The sequence below is a fragment of the Lactuca serriola genome, chromosome 7 (assembly GCF_051521515.1).
Source record: "Lactuca serriola cultivar US96UC23 chromosome 7, Lser_US96UC23_V15, whole genome shotgun sequence".
NCBI classification, from domain to species: Eukaryota; Viridiplantae; Streptophyta; class Magnoliopsida; order Asterales; family Asteraceae; genus Lactuca; species Lactuca serriola.
The window spans coordinates 149,804,559-149,825,899 of NC_136414.1; the positions used below are offsets into that span (position 1 = coordinate 149,804,559).

The 21,341-nt window shown below is 33.4% G+C and overlaps 1 protein-coding gene across 1 annotated transcript; it reads right to left on the reverse strand.

Annotated features, from left to right (window-relative positions):
* Positions 1-11,924: 11,924 nt before the first annotated feature.
* On the reverse strand, positions 11,925-15,173 carry LOC145062869 (amino acid permease 6-like). Its single transcript, XM_079010458.1, has 6 exons — positions 15,044-15,173; positions 14,734-14,967; positions 14,410-14,503; positions 13,965-14,322; positions 13,212-13,439; positions 11,925-12,432 (listed from the first exon to the last, which is right to left on the reverse strand). The coding sequence occupies exons 1-6, from the start codon at positions 15,129-15,131 to the stop codon at positions 12,022-12,024; spliced, it is 1,413 nt and encodes a 470-aa protein (XP_078866584.1). The 5' UTR covers positions 15,132-15,173; the 3' UTR covers positions 11,925-12,021.
* Positions 15,174-21,341: the final 6,168 nt, after the last annotated feature.

Here is a 21,341-nt window from a genome sequence, read left to right on the forward strand (position 1 = left end):
TTGCTTTGGTGAAGGCAACCCAAAAGGACCATGCACCATCGGGTCAAGTACATACCAAAATAGTTATGGACTTAGACTCTAATCCAAATGTCTCCCACTTGGATAAGTCTAATAACTATTCTGCGTATGACTTCAGATCCTGATCTGCAACCGTAGCTTTCCAAAACCGCTGTCAACTCTGATCTTATCAGATACGCGTGTCCTTTTGATAAGGGATCATATATTCCTCCATTCTAGATATCGTATAGATATGAGACATGAATTCTAATCATTTTCTCTATACTATTTCCCGACTTCCGATTTATGACGACTGACAACAGACTACAATTGAACACATCAATTTAGTCCCGGCTTGGCCAAGCGCTTAGGTGCCATCACTAAATCATCGAGGGGCCCAAAGATATTGCTTTTATCCTACTTTGGATAAAAGGAACGGATAAACTTTGATTCAATGCTTGCTTGCACTTACTCACCGAATCACACACAACAATATGTTTTACAACACCAAGTTACTGGTGTGTTTGTAACAGCCCGGATTTCCAGGTATCTTTATTGTTTATGATTTTGGTGTTTTGAGAGGGGACTCGGCGAGTTGGAGCTCAGACTCGCCGAGTAGGGACGCGATTCTGGACGCGGGATTCGCCTGGACTCGGCGAGTCCAGGATATGGACTCGACGAGTCCGCGCTATTTAATGAAACCCTAATTTCTCGGGTTTGGGACCTATTTAAAGGGCCTTATGGCCGTTATTTGTACCCAGCAGTCCATAGAGAGAAACCCTAGAGTGCTTTAGCGATTTGAGAGAGAGAGGAAGCATTTCTTGACCTTTGTGTGTTGTTTAGCAAAGAAGAGGGAGGTTCTAGCCAAGAGGAAGTAAAGGAGGTTGCTATTCTGTGGATTTGAAGCTTAGATCATCGATCTAAAGGTATGATTTCGGCTCATCTTCTGTTTTGTGAAGTATATTTGGATTTAGGGTTTCTTGTGGCCTTTGTTGGGTTGATTTGATGGCCAAATAGTCCCTTGCTAGTGATGAGGCTTTGGATCTGGATCCATAGAGGTCCAGAGAGCTTCATTCATCAAGCTTTATGAAGAACAATGGAGGTTATGACCTTGAGTTGTGATATTTGTTGATAATTCTTCATATATGGACATATAGAGGTTGTATGTACACCAAGTTTGGGGCTTTACGTGGTGAATCAGTCTAGGAAGGCCAGATCTATTAATTGATGGAACAGATCTGACCTTAGAAGCGAGTTTGTGTGATTGCATGGCATGGACTCGCCGAGTCCGATCAGCAGACTCGGCGAGTAGCTTGAAGATTGCCTTGGATCGGCCAGTGAGTGGTCCAGTCGAGTCATGGGTTGACTCAGTGAGTCAGGGCGAGTAGGGAAGGGTGGTCAAGAGGACTGAGTCGAGCTGGGACTCGCCGAGTTGTTCTTGAGACTCGGCGAGTTGAGTCGGGGTGGCCCCGCGATTCTTCCAGGTGGAACTCGTCGAGTCAGGGGTAGTACTCGACGTGTAAGAAGGGAATCCTAGAGAGTTGGTGAAAACGTCTAGACTCGCCAAGTTGCCCTCGTGCACTCGCCGAGTCCGGTCAAAGTTGACCGTTGACCGTTGACTAGAGTTGACCTGTGTTGACTTCTTAGGGATAGTTAAACTTAGAGATAAAAAGTGTTAATTAGAGACATATGATGTTATAGGAGGATTATAGCTCGGAGGATCGGGCACGAGGGATTTCAGGATTTGTGAGTCATCGAGATACGCGAGGTGAGTCTTCTCACTATACTTTACCTTGACTAGGTAACCAGAGTTATGTGACAGAGTATTGTATGCTATATGTTGTACTGCATTATTTCTATGTGATTATGCTGTGCATGTTTACAGAGTTGGAACCGGAAGGTTCCTAGAGTTAGAACCTGAGGGTTCACAGAGTTTGGGTGTATGGACCCATAGAGTTATAGCCTCGAGTGGCTAATATGTGTTTTATGTGTGGTATTTTAGGGAACTCACTAAGCTTTGTGCTTACAGTGTTAGTGTTGTTGTTTCAGGTACTAGCGATGACCGTGGGAAGGCGCTGGCTTGATCCGTACACACGCATGGGATTTTGTTATACTTGTGATCTTGGGATTTTGTATAATGTAAATTGGGATTTAAACTTGATGATTTTATGAAAATTTAATGGGAAATGTTTTTATATATTATGAAAAATTATTTTGTAATTTACGGTGTTACAGCGTTTACATATTATCAATGTGCAACCGACTCGTAAGATACAACTCACACATCTCGGTTTCAAGAATATAAGATGTTATCGTCTCACCAATCACTTGTGATACAATTCATGAAGTGATCCAAGTGAGCGTGGGTTTAATCCAATGCTCAAATCATATTTATAAGCACTCATGAACGTTGCAGCAAACATTTGCTTATGTCTAATGCTCTTTAGACAATCCACACACCAATTCACGACAGTCTTCATTCATATCTACTTCCAACATATGAACGACTGTGGCCCGTTTGAATAATTTGACTGTTCTGAACCAATTAAATTATTCAGGAAGTCAAAACATGAAAAGTGAAACACAATAGTAATACTAATCCCATATGGCCTCAAACCTTTGAGTATAAATAAAACACCTTTTATTTATCACCATATTGATTACTCATTATTTGTTGTTTCGGGTAATCAACTTCTTACTTTACTTATTACAACGCTTGTCCCATGGTCTCGGCGTGCACACAATATTTACCTACGGTTCTTACTTTGTGAAATAGATCAAATGAACACATTTCCAATCATACTCATTTCATAATTCCCAATCCTTATTACAAGTGTAAGAATATCAAATTCTTGCCACTTATAGAATATGTTAGATTCTAACATTTTATGCAATGATCCTTTCGTAATTTCACTACACTAAAGTCACAATGACTATTGCCAATGAAATTATAAAGTCCTCTATCGGAGATTGTTACAAGACAATTCCATAGATGTGATGTCTCTCACTCAAAGTACATTCCTTTGAACATCCTTTTGCATAAAAGTTTCTAATCTAGACATTGATTCTTAATATCCAACTCCCAATATGGAAACCTTTCCATACTTACCATATGACAACTCATTCTCAATAGAATCTTATCTATTCATAATAATGTCGATATGGTCCATCCAATATTATGCTTCCAACTACTTACAAGCGACCAATCCTCGGCGAACTTTGGATTGTCCTTTGATAGTTGTTTAATGATCTTAGTCAAAACCGATTCTTGTCCTTTTCCCTCTAAATGTGCTAGACATTTGGAAAATTTTAGAATGGTCAAATAATATAGCATTTGCAATCGATACTATACCCGAAGCATATGGGACACGATGCATAATGTCTTACATAAAGATTTGATACTTTATCAATCTTTTGCCATAATATTTTATGTGCTACGTTCTAACAATTCGAACTATGAAGAGGAATGCTGTAATCATAATCGAAATTTAAGAACACACTATGTATCCTTGACTAAATTTATTAACATTCCACAACCTAAGTCTTTATATTTGAAATGAAGCATAATATTCTCTCCCTTAATTATGGAAAAAACAACTATTCCATCCTTACAACTTTACAAAGTATGACTCTTGTTTTCTATAATTAATATTGCTAACTTGTAATACTTTCCTTAATAATCATACAATCATAACATTTATGTTCCCAATATCATGATGATTATTATAAACATAACACTTATGCTCCCATTAGCTTTGACATGTATTCAGAAACAGTTTAACTTTCAGAAAAACAATACCTATTCAATTTCTTAAGTCCATGTTTCTAATACCTAATGCTTTGATAATCCTTTATCTAAGCTCATACACCTTTGCCTTAGATAGCTCTATGTGTGTCTAAACAATTCAGACTAATTGCCAAATCTCACAATTCAAATTATGGAAAGGGATACCATAACCATAATTGAATTCGAGAACCCAATTTTCACAATCACTATCTTCTTAAAATCTCTCTTAGTGGAAGCATTTCCTCACAGTCATTTTAATGAAGGAGGGAATCTTATGACACTTAGATTTTAATGGTGTATGTGTTCCTATTCATGTGAATTTGTCGAAACCGAAGTTTGCGACAAATCCAAACTCATATGGACTGAACTTCTAAATCTTGATTTCTTGCCTTATGGTAACACGGCTACCCACCATGTCTTCCAAGTAGTTAAGCAGCTCACCCTTTCCTATCAATGTACTTTTCATTGATTAAAGTCCTTGCCTTTTATGCATTCAAATGAGAACTCATAGGGCTTACATGCATAATTAACTCAATTGGAACGACACAGAAACAAGATAATGTCAACACGATAGGTTGTAAACCTCAAGTCGTGTGCTAGTGATGATCGATAAGGTTTATTCTTGATTAGTTCTTGAAACTTTTCGAGATCATTAAGACTCCCACTGACTCCTTGACATATAAGATTCTTTTGTCAATAAATATTTCTTGACAAACAAATATTCAAGAGTTAGTGTAGCTTTTATCAAAACATTTCATAAAATTGGTCCTAGCTGGTCTTTGTCTAATCCAAGACATCACAACTTTCCAATTTCAAATGTGCGAGAATAAAAGTTTTTCAATTCCACATTTGCTGAATGTTATAAACCTTCTTAAGACTTGTCACTCAATGTCACAATCTTAACTTTAAGACATGTTTTTGGAACAAAGTATGATTGACTTCTTGATTTAACCATTTCTTCAATTCTTGATTCCTCTTCTCAGACATACAATTGTACTAAGACTCACTTGGAGGATCAATTGAGATATGGTTCTTAATCATTAAGACCTATCATAAAACATGATAAAAGGTACTTTCCCTTCTTCTTAGAATAGAGAAACTTTTATCTTTCTGCCTTCTTGATTCTTCTTATTCGTTCTGTTATTGATTTAAACCTTATCCAATCAATTCAGAATTACACTTAATCTTATAAGTATAATCATATTTACTAAACCTTTAGTAAATCATGAAGAATATCTTTGTTACTCTTGTGGTGGACTTGATCAACACGTAACTTTGTGTACTCGATCTCCTAGTCCTTCACTTGACACTTTGTCAACGAATTAGTGTAATTTCCAAATATGAAATTTCTCATTCATCGTGCAACCAAGTTTCTGTCCAATTGAAACTTGGGTGATGAGAAACTCTCCCTATTTGGTGAATTCTCGACATTTCCACAAACAACATAATTAAGAATCACATCCACTCGTTGTAGAAATATATGAACATCAATTTTTCATAACGATTTCATTGCAAGGAAATAAATAAATAAATAAATGAGTCAAACTAAAATTTATTTTATTCATAAAAAACAGCGGAAAACATTTGTCCTTACAATGCAAAATCAATTGAAAAACTATGTAGTCAAAAAATTCCAAACAATTCTATCATAACTTTCTAAGCTCAAAAATCTAATCTTCAAGTCCATGCGATCGAGATCCATTTCTTTGTGATTAGACTCATCTTGCTTTTCCATCAAGCTTCATCTCTTTTCACTGATCCTGCAAAACATTCAAATGAAATCTTCTCACATCATGTATTAAGAATCAACGAATAGGAACTTAATGGAGTTAGATAGTGGATTTTACCTGAAGCACAGCCATACTCTTTGACTCTCCCATCTTCTGGACTCTTCAGGCTCTTAGGGCAGACTTGTATCCAACGCCCTTTCTCTTGGCAGCATACGCAGGTCGATTCTCCTAGAACGTCCTTGGAAGCATGGTGTGTTGACTTTCCCAACAAATATGCTCCATTGCTTTGCCAAATCATTTCTAATTCAGTAGCAATGAGCATGTAGGTTAGGTCAATGAGGTTTTCGTCATGATCCATCATATAATACTTTCTTTTGAACTCATTATATGATTCAGGGAGTGACTGCAAAACCCAGTTCACAGCCAACTTATCAGGGAATGACGCACCCAACATTATCAACCTATCGATGTGTGATTTCATTCCTAGAACGTGGGCACACACAGGTTTACCATCTTCATGTTTCATTTCCAATAGGGCTTTAGTGACATTGAACCTTTCAATTCTTCGATCTTGTTGGTTAGGGAGAATAATTGGAGGAGGTGGAGGAAGTGAAGCATGATTTCTTGTTCCTCGATCGAATCGTGGAATATCATCTTCATGTGGAATGCTTGTTCCACGGGATTTGGGAAGACCATAGTTGTCGTACTTTGACATCTACAAAACGGGAGAAAAATAAATTCAAGTTAGTTGATAGATTGTGTCCTTAATAAATCACCCAAATGAGATATTAAGACTAGGACCCAACACAATATTCCACAACTCGGGAGAGGGATGCCGTAACCCAAATTGCAGAACATTTGAAGGTAAGTGAACGACGATTTACTAATTTTCCACCATGAAAAACGAAAAACTAATTAAGTTTTAAATGTATTGAAAAATCCTAGATCCTTTGAAATTCATTGAACTTTTCAATGGCATGTTTAAATCTCGATATGCCCCTCTAGTTTGTGACTGGGATACCGAGGATCACAAAGCGGGTGTGAATAACCATGCAAACTTACATGGTGCCCCCACATGTTACAGTCACCTATTCGATGTGCCGGTAAACCACACACGCTCCACCGAACTATGACAAACATTGAGTCACCATTTGCTACCTTTGCTTAGAACCATTTAGTGTGCCGGTTAACCACACACGCTCCACTAACGTCTTCGCAAGGCTACAAAGTGTAATTTCATGGAATTGCATCAATTCACTTTTGCCTAAAGTAACTAAGATTGGGAATTTGTAAAACATTTAGTTACTTTTCTACTTCATTATACTTATAAAGGAAGGTTTCTGTCCTATCCTACCCGTTCGGCTAACGACCCTTATAGACCAGCTTTATAGGCAATTTCCTTAAACACCCCTTATAGACCAGCTTCGTGAATGAGGCCTACTAACGGTAAGACTGACCTTTACTCATACATATATATAATGTTAGACCTTTAATGTTATATATAGTATAGGGTGTATTTTACACTTTTAAAATACTAGATGGTCAAATTTAACAATTATACTTTTAATTCAATTATATTGAAAACCAAAACTTTATGGGTTTATTAAACCTCTTTTAATTATACACCTTAATTAATTAATAAAACCATAAGGTGTATAATTCCAAAACTTGAGGGCAAGTTTTGAAACATTTCAAAACATTCGGGTTTAGAATTTAAATATTTCAAAATCAAACCTTTTAATCAAAATTTAAATTCCAAAACTTGAGGGCAAGTTTTGAAACTTTTCAAAACACAAGGATCAAATAGCAAATAACTTAAATTAAACAATTAATCTAATTATTATCTAATTTGACCTAAAATCAATTTCTTGTAAAATAAGTTACCCAATTAATACAAATAATCAAACTTTAATCAAATAAGGAAGTTATTATCTAATCAATTGGTAATTATCTTTTGTTTAATCAAGGATACACTCAAAATATGATTAAAATTCGAATTTTAATGACCCATAACAGTTAAGGCAAGTATCCATGAGAAAATCAGCAAGAAATCCCGAAATCCCCTCTTTCTGACGCTCGAACTCGCCGAGTCCCCCTATGGACTCGCCGAGTAGGAGCCTAATCGCCGAGTCCACAATAGGACTCGCCGAGTTCATCAGGCAGGGAGCCCAAAACTCAATTTTACAGCTTGAACAAACATACAAGGCATCAATACAATAGAAACCAATCTAGGCTCTGATACCACTGATGGGTTTTAGCCATAAGAACATCCTATGTGCTCATACAAACCCTAATGCTTGGATCTAGGTTTCTCTATTGTACATGCAATTCATCCAAGACTATAAACCCTAGATCTAGTATATGATAATCAATATAGCATATAAATTAGGGTTTAGATCATACCTTGATTGTTATGTAGCAATAACAATCTCAAATCCTCATTGTAATGACTTTAGAAAGCTTAGAGTCACAAATCTCACTCCTCTAATTGTTCACAAACACCAAGAGCAAGAGGATGAAGAAGAGAAGAGAAGGAGGCTGCCTAAAACGTGTGGAAACCCTAATCAACAAGTTCACCACGTTTTTGGGGCTTAAGGGTCTTATATATATACATGTAGGCTATTAGGGTTTGAACTAGGAAACCCTAAACTGACTGCTTAAGCCCTAAGCAGCCCATGGACCCTTCTCTAATAAGCCTTGGACGATTTCTAATGGGTTTCCCCATAGAATTCGTCCAACCTTATATTATAAGGTAATCCATAGCCTAATTGCAATTATCTTATAATTACAATTCCAGTCCCTTAAGTTTAATTAATCTCTTTTAGTCACAAAAATTAATTATCAATTAATTCTTGACTAATATTAATCAAACAATATGATTTCTCCTTTAATATATTATTCTTATAATATATTAATAAATCATATTTAATCCTTTCTCTCCATAATTCATCCTATCAAGTTGCTTTGGTGAAGGCAACCCAAAAGGACCATGCACCATCGGATCAAGTACATACCAAAATAGTTATGGACTTAGACACTAATCCAACACAAGTCCCACGACCATCATCCTCTAATGTTGTCGGTTCAAAATGGGTTTTTCATACCAAGTATAAAGCCGATGGAACAGTTCATCGTTTAAAAGCACGTCTTGTTGCTCACGGTTTTAACCAAATATCGGGGTTTGATTTTTCTTATTAGTTTAGTCCGGTGGTAAAGCCTCCACGGTACTCATTGTCTTATATATTGCGGTTACACACAAATGGCATCTTCATCAACTTGATGTTAAAAATTCTTTCTTAAATAGGTTTGTAAATGAAACTGTCTATATGGAGAAGCCTCCGGGTTTTACAAATTCGACATATCCCAATCATGTTTGTCATCATAAAAAAGGTTTATATGGTTTATAACAAGCACCTTTTTCTTGGTTTCAAAGATTAAGAACATTTCTTCTACAACAAGGATTTCATTGCAGCCAATTTGATACATCACTTATTGTGTTTCACAAAAACTCATGTATCTCATACTTGGTTGTTTATGTAGATGATATCATTCTCACCAGTAATGATCAGTCATCTATTGGGAAATTTATTGCTCAACTACATGCCAAATTCTCCATTAAAGACATGGGTCATCTCAACTATTTTTTAGGTCTTGAAGTTTCTTATACTGAAACTAGTTTATTTCTTAACCAATCTAAGTATGTTCATGATACCCTCATACGTACTAGCTTGTTAGACTCAAAACATATAGCCACTCCATTGAGCATGAATGATGTCTTTGTTTCTACTAACACTCCTTATCTTGATCCTACTCACTATCACTCTTTAGTTGGTGCTTTCCAGTATTTAACAATTACACGTTCTCATCTTTCATATGTTGTGAATAAAGCCAATCATTTTTTGCATGCTCTAACTATTGATCATTTTCAGATAGGGAAACGTATTTTGCGTTATGTCAAGGGTACTCTTACATATGGTCTTACCTTTTCAAACGTACCCATGAGATCCTTAATTAGTTATTCAGATACGGATTGGGCTAAATGTATTGAAACTCGACATTCTACGTATGGTAATTCAATTTTTCTCGGAGGTAATCTTGTTTCATGGAGTACTAAGAAACAACCAAAGGTTTCTCGATCAAGTTGTGAATCTAAATATTGTGCTATGGCCAACACTACTGTTGAGCTCATTTGGGTCACTCATCTTCTGTGTGATTTGCATGCTTTACCATCGGGACATCCTACCTTATTATGTCATAACCTCAGTGCTGTCTTTTGAAGCCAAAACCTTGTTTCTCACAAACGAGCAAAACATATTTATATTGACTATCATTTTGTTCATGAATTAGTTTCTTCTGGAAAACTTCATACAAAATTTGTTCCTATCAAGCTCGAGGTGGCTGGCATCTTCACTAAACCGCTACCAAGACCTCTATTTCAGGAATTTCGAGATATGTTGCATGTGTCATCTCCACCGGTTCGCTTGAGGGGGTTATTGACAAAAAAGGATGAATATCCTTTTCTAATTTAAGTTGATTTTATTTCCTTTTGTATATTCATTGTGATTCTATTTATACAATTTTAATTCTTTGTATAATGCATAACAAGAATCGGTTTATACCTCTTATAGCTCCTTCATGCTAAAATCACAAAAAAAAAATATCACATCATATAGGAAAGGAGGGAGGTGGAGCTTGATCTACAAAAAAGCATCTTCCACATGGCATCTTAAGCAAGAACAAAAAATCAAGTGAAGATATCATTAAAAATTTCGGAGAGGTTAGAAGACGAGCTTGATCAATTAGTTGAGGTGTCAAATCAACTTGACATCAAGATAAAGGTAATTTTGTGATCAAGTGTCTTCTTTTTAATCTTGGTGTAAATCAAATTCACTCAATAGGGATAGTAATGGTAATCCGTTTTATATAGGGGTATTTTTGGTAATTTGTTGGATTGTTCACCCAACAAAAGCTGGTATATTTCTCTTTCTAAATCGTCATTAATCATTTAATCTAATTATGTGTGTTTCTTAAAGAAATTAAAGGGTTTTTAATTGTGGTTGAGTATGAGCATGTCTCAAAAGATGTGGGAAGAGTTGTAGGTTGAGATGGCTAAACTATTTGCAACTTAATATCATGAGACTCAATATTAGACATGGTGAATTCTCTGATGAAGAAGATAGGATTATCTATAGTTTGTATGCCAACATCGGTAGCAGGTTTGCATTCGGACCTTTTTCTTTTTACTAACTTTGTACTTGTAAATTAATGACCACTCTCACTGATATACTTAGATCTCTTCCACCCTATTGCATAGATACTCTAGAATGGCGAATCTTGTTGTTAGCAACATAGAAATCTAGTAAAGCCAAAACTAATAGAGACTAATGGTGATGAAGGACAAAATGGTCAAAAAAATATTGAAGGAATCTTCGGTCAATGATTCTTGATGATGATGGCAATGGTGTTTTTCCTTTACTAAATAGAAACTAATCATTCTACCTAAATTTCCCTCATTTCTAGATTCATAAGAATAAGAATTACCCACCAATTGTTCAATTTGTTGGCACTGTTTCACAACTTCAGAGAATATTTCATGTAAGAATTGGATTGTTACTTGGTTCTTTTTATAATCATTTAATGACATCAATTTCTTTTGGAACTCATTTAATACAAAAAAGCACAACATAATCTTCACCATTTTACTGATTTCACTACTTAAATATTTTACATGATGAATAAACTATTTGTGCTTTTTTGTATTTTTTTTTTCCCGACATCAGGTAACCAGAAAAATGTTATCAGGCAACCACATGTTGCATGTGTTCTGGAATTTTGCCTCAGGGGTTAGGAATCAATAGCAGATTGAAGATAATCGATATCCCAAAGAACGGATTCACAAATATTTTATAGAAAATACACATGGATTTGTTAAAAAATAGGATGGGTATTATGGGTGTTCTATATTTTCTTATAATTATAATTGTATTAAATTACAGAATTGATTATAAATTTATTAAAAGATGTTAAAAGTAAAATTTCGATAAATGAACTTGGGATTTTTTGGTGAATAGATTTGGATATCAGGAGGTCCACCAAATAGCAAAATACTTTCACATCTTTACGTATTATAACAACATGCTTTCATTTCTTTGACTTCTTGCTTTTTTTTTTTAAAATGGCATAGTCGTCAAATTACATAAAATTTGATTTTTTTTAGGGTTTTCAATAATAGTTGCCCTAAGGGAGACTACTAATTTGTGAAACTGGAGTATGAGCTAACCCCTAGTTTTAATTAAACGAATCATGTTAAATATTTGTATTATTTATTTTTCTTTACATCTTTATTGTCGTGTTTGTGTTTGTCAAAGTTGTTAATCTTAACACTTACATGTTACACAAACTCGCCCATATAAAAAAGATTTTTTTATATAAATAACTCTTCACAATTACTTCATGTTTTTGAGTAATCATTACTACAACATTCATGAAAACAAACACAGACAACAACTATGACACAGACCCAAGCGGCTTGAAGATTTTAAGAGAAGCAATGAGCCCTCGAGTTGATCCAGCCCCAGCTAAGAGCGATACCAATAAGCACCCTAGACTCAATAGCTGCATGAAGATCCACGTGAAGGATAACTTGCGAATCTTTGTTTGCGAAATGTACATCTCTATGGGGAAATAAACAGATAGGGGCCAGAATGTGCATGCACCAAGCAAACCCATGAACTCATTGAAGAAAGGGAATATCATGGCTATTGTTGTCATCAATGTAACGTAAGTAGATCTCAAAATCAATCTGAATAAATTAATCTTCACATTCCCCAAAGTGTAGTACTTCGTTATAAGGGCACTTTGTGGCCATCTTTTTCGGCTCCAATCTTCCAGAAGCCTGAAAATTGGTTGTGCTAAGACCTGCAGAACGAAATTATGGTGATCATTTCGTGATCGATGAACAAGATTTCTAAAATCTTGGTTTTATTTACGATTTTCTGGATGGCTGAATAATCGATATTATCCGACATCCTTGAAAGGACATTTTCTAGAGCATCCACCTCTTTTATACCAAATGCATATCATCCCCTTTGTTTTACATTAAACTTTCTACTAGAGCCCTTTTTAATTTTATATAAATATGTGCATATAGCAAATAATAAATATTTGATTTACTTAATCACACCTTTATAAAGCTAATCAGTACGATCAAAATATGTTTTGACAAAAAAATTAATATAATTTTATTTTTAATTGTATTGACAAATAAATATTCAATATGTAATATCAAAATACATAATGAAAATTAAAAAGGATATTTTTTTTGTATTATGTATTTATATTAATTTTTTTGATTAGGGAATAAAAGATTTAAAACCGACTTATTTACGTAATTCTTAAAGAGAGTAACAGACATTTTCGATTCTCATGTAATTTTGCTCTGCTTAACTATGTGAAAGAGTGGGTGTTAATGAGAATAGATTAGGAGATTTGTAGTGAGTTTTCACTTCTATTTGTTTCACATAATAAAAGTTGGTTTCACTTTTTCTGTACACCAAGGAAAATATTGTGATCATTTTGTGATCCAGGAACACATTTTCCTAATGCTAACTATTTTACAAAATCACATTAAAATAGGAAAAATATGTTTTAGATAGGTAAATTCACTTTTGTGGCTAATATGAGGTATGTGATGTTACCTGATAAGCACCTATAAGATGAATAACGAGGCATAAATTAGCTAGGTCGACAAGCCAAAAGGGATCGAAAAAGCCAAATCCAGTTAAGAAATTCCCGGGTGCATTATTTCCAAATGCCGCATATCCGAGTGCACCACACATCATGTAAAATACGGTGGATGCCAAAATTCCAACCGTTGTCGCCTTCTTCATAGATTTGTTCTCCGGAGGACTTGATTTCAATGTATCCTGCAAAAAAAATGACTCAAATTTCCATACACTCTACAACACAAAACATCACAATTGTTTCTAATTTGAGTGTCATCAATCTTTTTACTATAGGCATAGTGGAAATTTTTTGAACTTTTTTCGTTACACCAAATTTTTTGGATGTGTTGCCCCTAAAACTTACATGTTCTACCCCTTATAAGTTATAACATTTTGTTTTGGCTCTACCACTATTTACCTTTAGCTATAATACAAATTTGGAGGTGCGAAGTGCACGTTTAGATAAACTGGAAAGATATACCTAAAATCCAAGTTAATTCTTGGATTATCACAAGTCTAAATTTGTGAAACCCCAGGCAATAGAGTCGAATTACACATTCGTGAAAGTGTTTCTAACACGATCCTTAAAATTATCTAAGCCGTATTTATATAACTATATTCAATGCATGTTTTTCGAAAACAATTGCCATATATATAGCAAAATTTGTTCACAATAGAAGATCATAAACGACAAAGAGCAACCCATTTTCACATAAAATGTTTTACCTGAATCTCGAGGAGGACAAAACTGAAGGAGAAAGCAACAGCAACATCGCCGAGAGCCAAAAACATTTTCCACATTTTTTCCTCGCCGGTGAAGTCTTTGCCAACAGGTATTCCGGTCAAACTTGTCTTCGCCATCCCTTCTCTAATAAGTTTACTAATGGAAAGACCAATGCCGATGGTGCAATACATAAAGGACATGATAGCAGCGATGATGGACAACGGCGCCAGTTTCTGGAAGTTGGGCACTTGGCTTAAAATGATCTGAATAATTGCAAAAGTTACCATGAATGGATTGTTGCCAACGTGGCAATCCGCGTGGTGGCCATGCTTATGGAAACAATTTGATTTTTTTATTGCCCTGATAAACACAAGTAGCTATATAATATTATATTGGTGTTTATGAAATAGAGAATAAATGGTATAATTAAGTAGTAATTAAACTTACGCCATGCTGATAGCCGTAGTGGTCGTGTAGGCTATGGTGACTCCGATAAGAACACCATATTGAGCAATCCCACAAATCTTGTATTGAAGCATTCCTGTGTACACATAGAGATCATAAAATTTGTTACAAGAGTATGGAAAACTTGAGTGGACCAAAATCCATATTACAAAATTTTGATCAATCTTTTTTCATGGTTGTTTCCGATTACACGAAAATGAACTTGATTTATAATTAAATCTACCATATACGATATTGTTTACCTAAAAATCTTTCACTTGGTTACATTTGGACATTGTTGAAATGATTACATTTAAACTAAATTACCAAGGTTGGCTTTAACGGCGTTCATGTATGTGTAGTTTCTGGTTCCATTAACAGGATCTGGTGATCGGTAACAATCCACTAAAAGAAATGAAGTGAATAACATGATGATGCCGAAGAGTATGAGAGTGATGATCCCTGCTATCCAACCCAACTGGGCAAAACACCAAGAGAGTGATAGCACCCCTGACCCAACTATGGTCGTTATTATATGGGCAGTTGCACTCTGCCATGTTCCTTAATTCAGATGAAAAGAAACACTAGTAAATATAAGGAAATTGTAAGGAAATTGGATACATGAAAAGTAACATACCGGTCCGTTTAATTCGACCATCATCGTCAAACTTTTCATCAGGAAGAAACTCGTTTGACACGATAGAGATGCTGGATGCATTGTGCATTGGTGAGGGTTAATGGAGGTAAGGACTCAAAGGGGGTAGAGAGTGAAGATGTTAATATATATATATACACATTGTGGGTTTAAATACAAAGTTTCTAAAATTAAAATTCAAAGCGCACATGTTTCATCAAGTTTCCTTGTTTTAATTTTTTCTTAATTATTTGCACTTTTCTTGTTTTTATTTTGACAAAACTGCAAAAATGGTCCCTGTGGTTTTTTATTTTATGTAGTTATGGTCCAAACGTTTGAAAAGTTGCAGATTTGGTCCTTTTCAGCAAGTTTTGTTGTGGTTTTGGTCCCTCATCCGTTAAGTTCCTTAAAATGACAATTTTACCCCCAGGGACCATTTTCACAGTTTTGTCTTTTACTATACTATAAGGACCATTTTTGCATATATTCTTTTTTATTTTAATAAAGTATTATTTATTAATAGATATTATTTTTAATATATAATATTATATATTAATAAATATTTTTTATTGAATTATTAATTTATTTTAGTTGATTTTTTTTAAAAACAAATTGTTGGAGTAATTCTTTTCTATTAAATTATTATATATCAATACATATAGTTTTTAATATATAATATTTATATCGTAATAAATATTATATTATTGGATTATTAATTTTTAGTTAATTTTTATAATTTTTAAACATTTTTCATTGTATTATTACGTTTAATTTATTATTTTCTTCATATACTAAATGTTGTTTTATTGGATTATTAATTTATTTTATCTAATTATTTTTTTTATTTTTTTTTTGTTGAAGTAATTCTTTTTTATTGAATTATTATGTATCAGTACATATAGTTTTGAATATATAATATTTATATCATAATAAATATTATATTATGGGGTTATTACATATTACGAAACAGTATTTTATTGGATTATTAATTTCTTTTACTTGACTCTTTTTATAATTTCATTTAGTTGGAGCAATTCTTTTTTATTAGATTATTATATATCAACAAATATTATTTTTAATATATAATATTTACATCATAGTAAATAATATATTATTGGATTATTAATTTTTGTAATTTTTTTGAATTATTAATTTATTGAAATATTACTTTTAATTTATTATTTTTTTAATATAGTAAATATTATCTTATTGGATTATTATTTTTTTTTGAATGTATACTATTAACTGTTTTTAAATTTATTAGTTTCACCACAAAGTCGTCGAAATACGTAAAAGTGTCGATTATCATCGTCAAAAATTATCAGGATCACCTCCAAACACCTTCATCGGAGGTTCCATAGATATTATATCTTATTCCACCCAGTGTTGTTGGTAGCCACCTACGACAACCTCTTCATAATCCAATGAAATCCTTCATATCCCACATAATGCGCAACAAACCCCAATAACATTTATAAGTGGTGGTGGTGACCGAGTGATGGTGGTGGTATTTTTTCCAATGGTTTCTCATCATAAGCTAGATGAAATGAAAGTGTTTGGCAACGATCCTAACGATTTCGATGATGAGAGACCATGATTTTGCGTATCCCATGACTTTGTGGTGGAACCAATAAAATTAACAAGAACTACTATTATAATCCGATAAAATAATATTTAGTATATGAAGAAAATAATAAATTAAAAGTAATAATCCAACAAAAATTAGTTAAAAAAAAAAGAAATTACAAAAATTAACTAGAAGATAATAATAATACAATAATATAATATTTTATATTAAAAACTATATGTATTGATATACAATAATTCAATAAAAAATAATTACGTCAATTTTTTTTAAAAGAATTAACTAAAATAAATTAATAATCCAATAAAACAATATTTAGTATATGAAGAAAATAATAAATTAAAAGAAATAAAAGAAATAATCCAATAAAAATAATTAAAAAAAGAATTAAAAATATTAACTAAAAGAAATTAATAATCCAATAATATAATATTTATTATGATATAAATTATATATATTAAAAACTATATATATTTATATATAATAACTCAATAAAAAGAATTACTCAAACAAAAAAAATTTAAAAAAAAAAATCAACTATAGTCGTTCCCCCAAAAAAAACAACTATAATAAATTAATAATCCCATAAAAAATTATTTATTAATATATAATATTATATATTAAAAATAATATTTATTAATATATAATACTTCAATAAAATAAAAAAGAACTTATGTAAAAATGGTCCTTATGGTATGGTAAAAGACAAAACTGCAAAAATGGTCCCTGAGGGTAAAATTGTCATTTTAAAAAAGTTAACAGCCAACCAGTTAAACTTAACGGATGAGGGACCAAAACCACAATAAAACTTGTTGAAAAGGACCAAATCTGCAATTTTTCAAACGTTTGGACCATAACCACATAAAATAAGAAACCACAGGGACCATTTTTGCAATTTTGTCTTTTATTTTTTCTAGACTAGATTATATTTTTGGCCCTTGTACTTATAGCAATACTAGTTTATACCCCTGAAAACCAAGATTGACAAAGAAAAACAACATTAAAATTTAAAAAAAATAAAATAATAATAATAATAATAATAATAATAATAATAATAATAATAATAATAAAAGAAAGAAAGAAAAACTTAATCATTCATAAAGTGGTGTAATAGATAACACCAAACATGATAAATACAAATATTTTTAAAAGTTTGGCTCAGTTGTTGTCAGATTCAAAGCAAATTGTCATGTTTACTTATCTTCCTAAAGCACGTTGCTAAATATGATTTATTAATAGAGTTTTTTCAAGTATGAAAAAGAGAAATGAGGATCATGAGTAGAAACATGAATTGCATTGGACCCTTTGGTTTATTATTATTACCTTGTTTTGTTGCCTAACCATCTTTGAACAATAAGAGCATCATGGAGAAGAATAGATCAATATCACACTTACCTAGCATAGTTAAAAGGAAATAATGGCTAAAGAAAACTAAGTTCTTGTTACCTAAACTAAAAATGGTTTTTAAGTAGTGAAAGACAATATACAAAACATTTCATATAAAAATAAGTCTAAAAATCTTAAAGTAATAGGATTAGAAGTTTTATTATACCAATTTGCAGTGAAAGGTGACAAAAATAGGATTAGAATTTTTTTCTTACACCAAAGTTTTGATCCATCAAAATCCATAAAAGGACCGAAATACCATTTAATATTTTAATTGCACCAATATTTAAAATCAGATCATTCCTTCCTATTCTTGCTACAACCATGGTCACCGTTTTTGCCACAAATATCAAAAAACTTGATAAAATCTACATATCCCCAAAAGGACCATTTTGACATTTAATCTTATTTCTGCACCAGATCATCTAATCTTGTTTTAAAATTTTCACCATAAAAAGACTTTATGCCCTTTGGTTCTCCTTTTGACTTTCTTTTTACAGCAAGAAACCCAACTAGATACAAACACCAGCAAGCATCCAATTTTACTTTTAATAAAAAGGTCTTTTTGCCCTTTATTATATTAATCACACCAGACAATGCCATCATTGATTGTTCCACATTCATTTCCTCTTCGTCTTCAATTAAATAATCAGAAGCACCGGTAAATCCTAAAAACAACAAAAATATGGAAATCTTGACAATCAATTAAAAAAATTAAACCTTCCCTTTTTCAATGGGAAATCCTCATTTTCTTTGTCAAACCCCAAAAACTCAACTTTAAGCCCAATCAACTTAAGTCAAATATCTTTAAAAATGTTTAAAATCACTTAAAACAATAAAAGTATGTCTTGTTAAAAACAATTATTTATAAGTCGGAATATGTGTTAATACATATTGTCTGATAAAATTTCATTATTTGATGTTAAATACAATTTAAAATTTTCAATTAATTAGATGAAACAAAGAATGCATAGTTCCTAATGGTATGATTGATCTGGTTTCATTAAAATCATTGTCTCGTAAATACAAGTGTCACTAAAATTACCTTGTAAGCATTCTAAATAACTAAAGATCATGGTTTCATTTTCATGACAGTCAACCGTTGATTTCCATACAGTTAGACTCTAAAGATTTTCTTGTGGTAAAAAGATTAGAACCAAAACAACAATCGCTACTAACACGATATATACAGAAACAATGTCATAAGTAAATTATAAGTACAATAAGGAAGTATAAAAGACCAATCAACAAAAATAGCAGTAGGGTTAGTTCCTAATCAATGATTTACTTCCAAAATCGCATCAGTATATTGTGAGTTCATGGGATGAAATGTTTTTTTACTTCTAATTGGACATAAACAGAAATTTACTTTATATTCTTGTTTTGATGCAAAAGCTGATGACAATAAAGTAGTATGCCAAAATCTATAACAGTAAATCAAGTTGTATGACAAAATAAAAACTTAATGGAGCTATGTGCCAAAATTGCTTGTATCATCCTGTTTCAGATCGTCTGTGATTTAGGGTTCATGGGCTACAACCCGGGCATGAGAAAGCCTTGAGGCTGCGACGAGTTACTAGAAGTGTAGGGCTTCTCGCCATCTTTCCATGGATATGAGGATTCGTTGGAAACAGACTTATAACAAAGAAACTATGATAGTTTGAAGTTTTGGAAAGTTTAGTCCTTATTGAGAAAAAGGTGGTAGCTGAGTACACATGGCGTACGCGTGTGTACGCTCAGCGTACTCATGAGCGTGATTTGGACGTAGAGGCCACCTAGTACGTTGGGCGTACCAGAGGGTATGCTGGGCGTACTAGGCTCAGAATGAAAACCCTAATTGTGGGGTGAGTCCCTATTTTAGGAACATAATGACCTCATTTCTAGCCACCATTTCTAGCCTACAACCCTCTCAAAACCATAATTTCGATCCCTTGAGCTTGAGTGACCAATTGTGATCTTCTAACTGTTCTTGTAGTATCCTTGGAGTGAAGAAGCAGCATTGAAGAGAATATATTTAGAGTCCAGGCTTTGGATCTGAGCCTTTTTGTGGTTGGATAATCATTTAAAGGTATAAAGCTCAAAGCTTTCTCATCCTTTTGATTTGTGCATAATAAGGTCTATTTTAGGGTTTTTGGCCCCAAAGCTTGAAGCTTTATGAGTTGTTGAACTCCACAGCCTACTATCTGTCCCTTTGAGTGTTTTTAATGGAGTGGATTCATAAAAATGGAGTCTTGGACGTCAAAACCACTCCATGTATGAGATATGAGCATTTTTGGGAGAAACGAGTGAGAGTTCTTGGGTTTGGGACTTTCTCAGTCACGCAAAGGCTTAAAGTCACGAACTATATGGAGTATGAGCCTTTAGGGAGACCAGATCTGAGAGTATAGCTATGGTCATAATGGGTTTAGACCAAGAGAGTTGGAAAAGCAAGTATGGACATACACCAAGTGTAATCCTAGTACGCCCCACGTACTGATCTGGTGTCCGTGATCAAGAGTCATGTGTACGCTGAGTGTACCAAGGGAGGTACGCCCTGTGTAATCTCGTCGTGAGCTTTTTGGCTAAGTCTCATATTGGGCCTTAAGTGTTGGGCCAGGATTTTTGGGCTTATTGCACTGGAGTTTTGATCAGAGGAATATATATATATATATATATATATATATATATATATATATATATATATATATATATACATACATACATATATATATATATATATACATATATGTCTTGGGCCCTTGTGTTGGGCTTGCCATTTGGACTTAAGTTTATGAGTTGGGCCTTAGGAGAGCCCACTTAGTATTGGGCCTTGGTGGGCCCAATGGGCTTGGGTTATTTATGGGCCAGTTAGTGGACTATCTTTAGACCTAATGAGCGAGGGTTTTGTTAGGTCATAAATTGTGGTTTATACTTTGATTTTCATAAGCTTTTAGAGTTCTCTGTCTAGGATAGAAAACACCATGTTTTGGTGTTGTTTGGACCAAAATCACATGTGATTTTGGTTAGGCTTAATATTGTTTTGTTTGGATTTTGGGTTTGGGCTTGGTTATTAGGTCTAGGTATAAATAGTATCATTTGAACATTGTAAAGGGTGTTGGACGTTCTTGGGGGCTACCATATGCTAAGGACATGTTCTAGAGAGAAACAGAGAGAAAACAATGTGTAATCGGAATCTTATGTACCGAACGATTAATCAATATATCGTGTACATTGAAGATTCATTTTGTGTTCTTATTCATCTTATATCTTGCATTATACACTTTGACTGGGATTCTGCACCATCAAAGTGAATCCGATTGATACATAGGAGAATTTGGGACTTATAAGTGG

Coding starts and splice junctions, on each gene's coding strand:
- LOC145062869 (XM_079010458.1), bottom strand. CDS start 15,131: ATGCACAATGCATCCAGCATCTCTATCGTGTCAAACGAGTTTCTTCCT. Junction 14,968..15,043: donor TGGTCGAATTAAACGGACCG/GTATGTTACTTT, acceptor ATCTGAATTAAG/GAACATGGCAGAGTGCAACT. Junction 13,440..13,964: donor TTGTCCTCCTCGAGATTCAG/GTAAAACATTTT, acceptor TTTTTTTTGCAG/GATACATTGAAATCAAGTCC.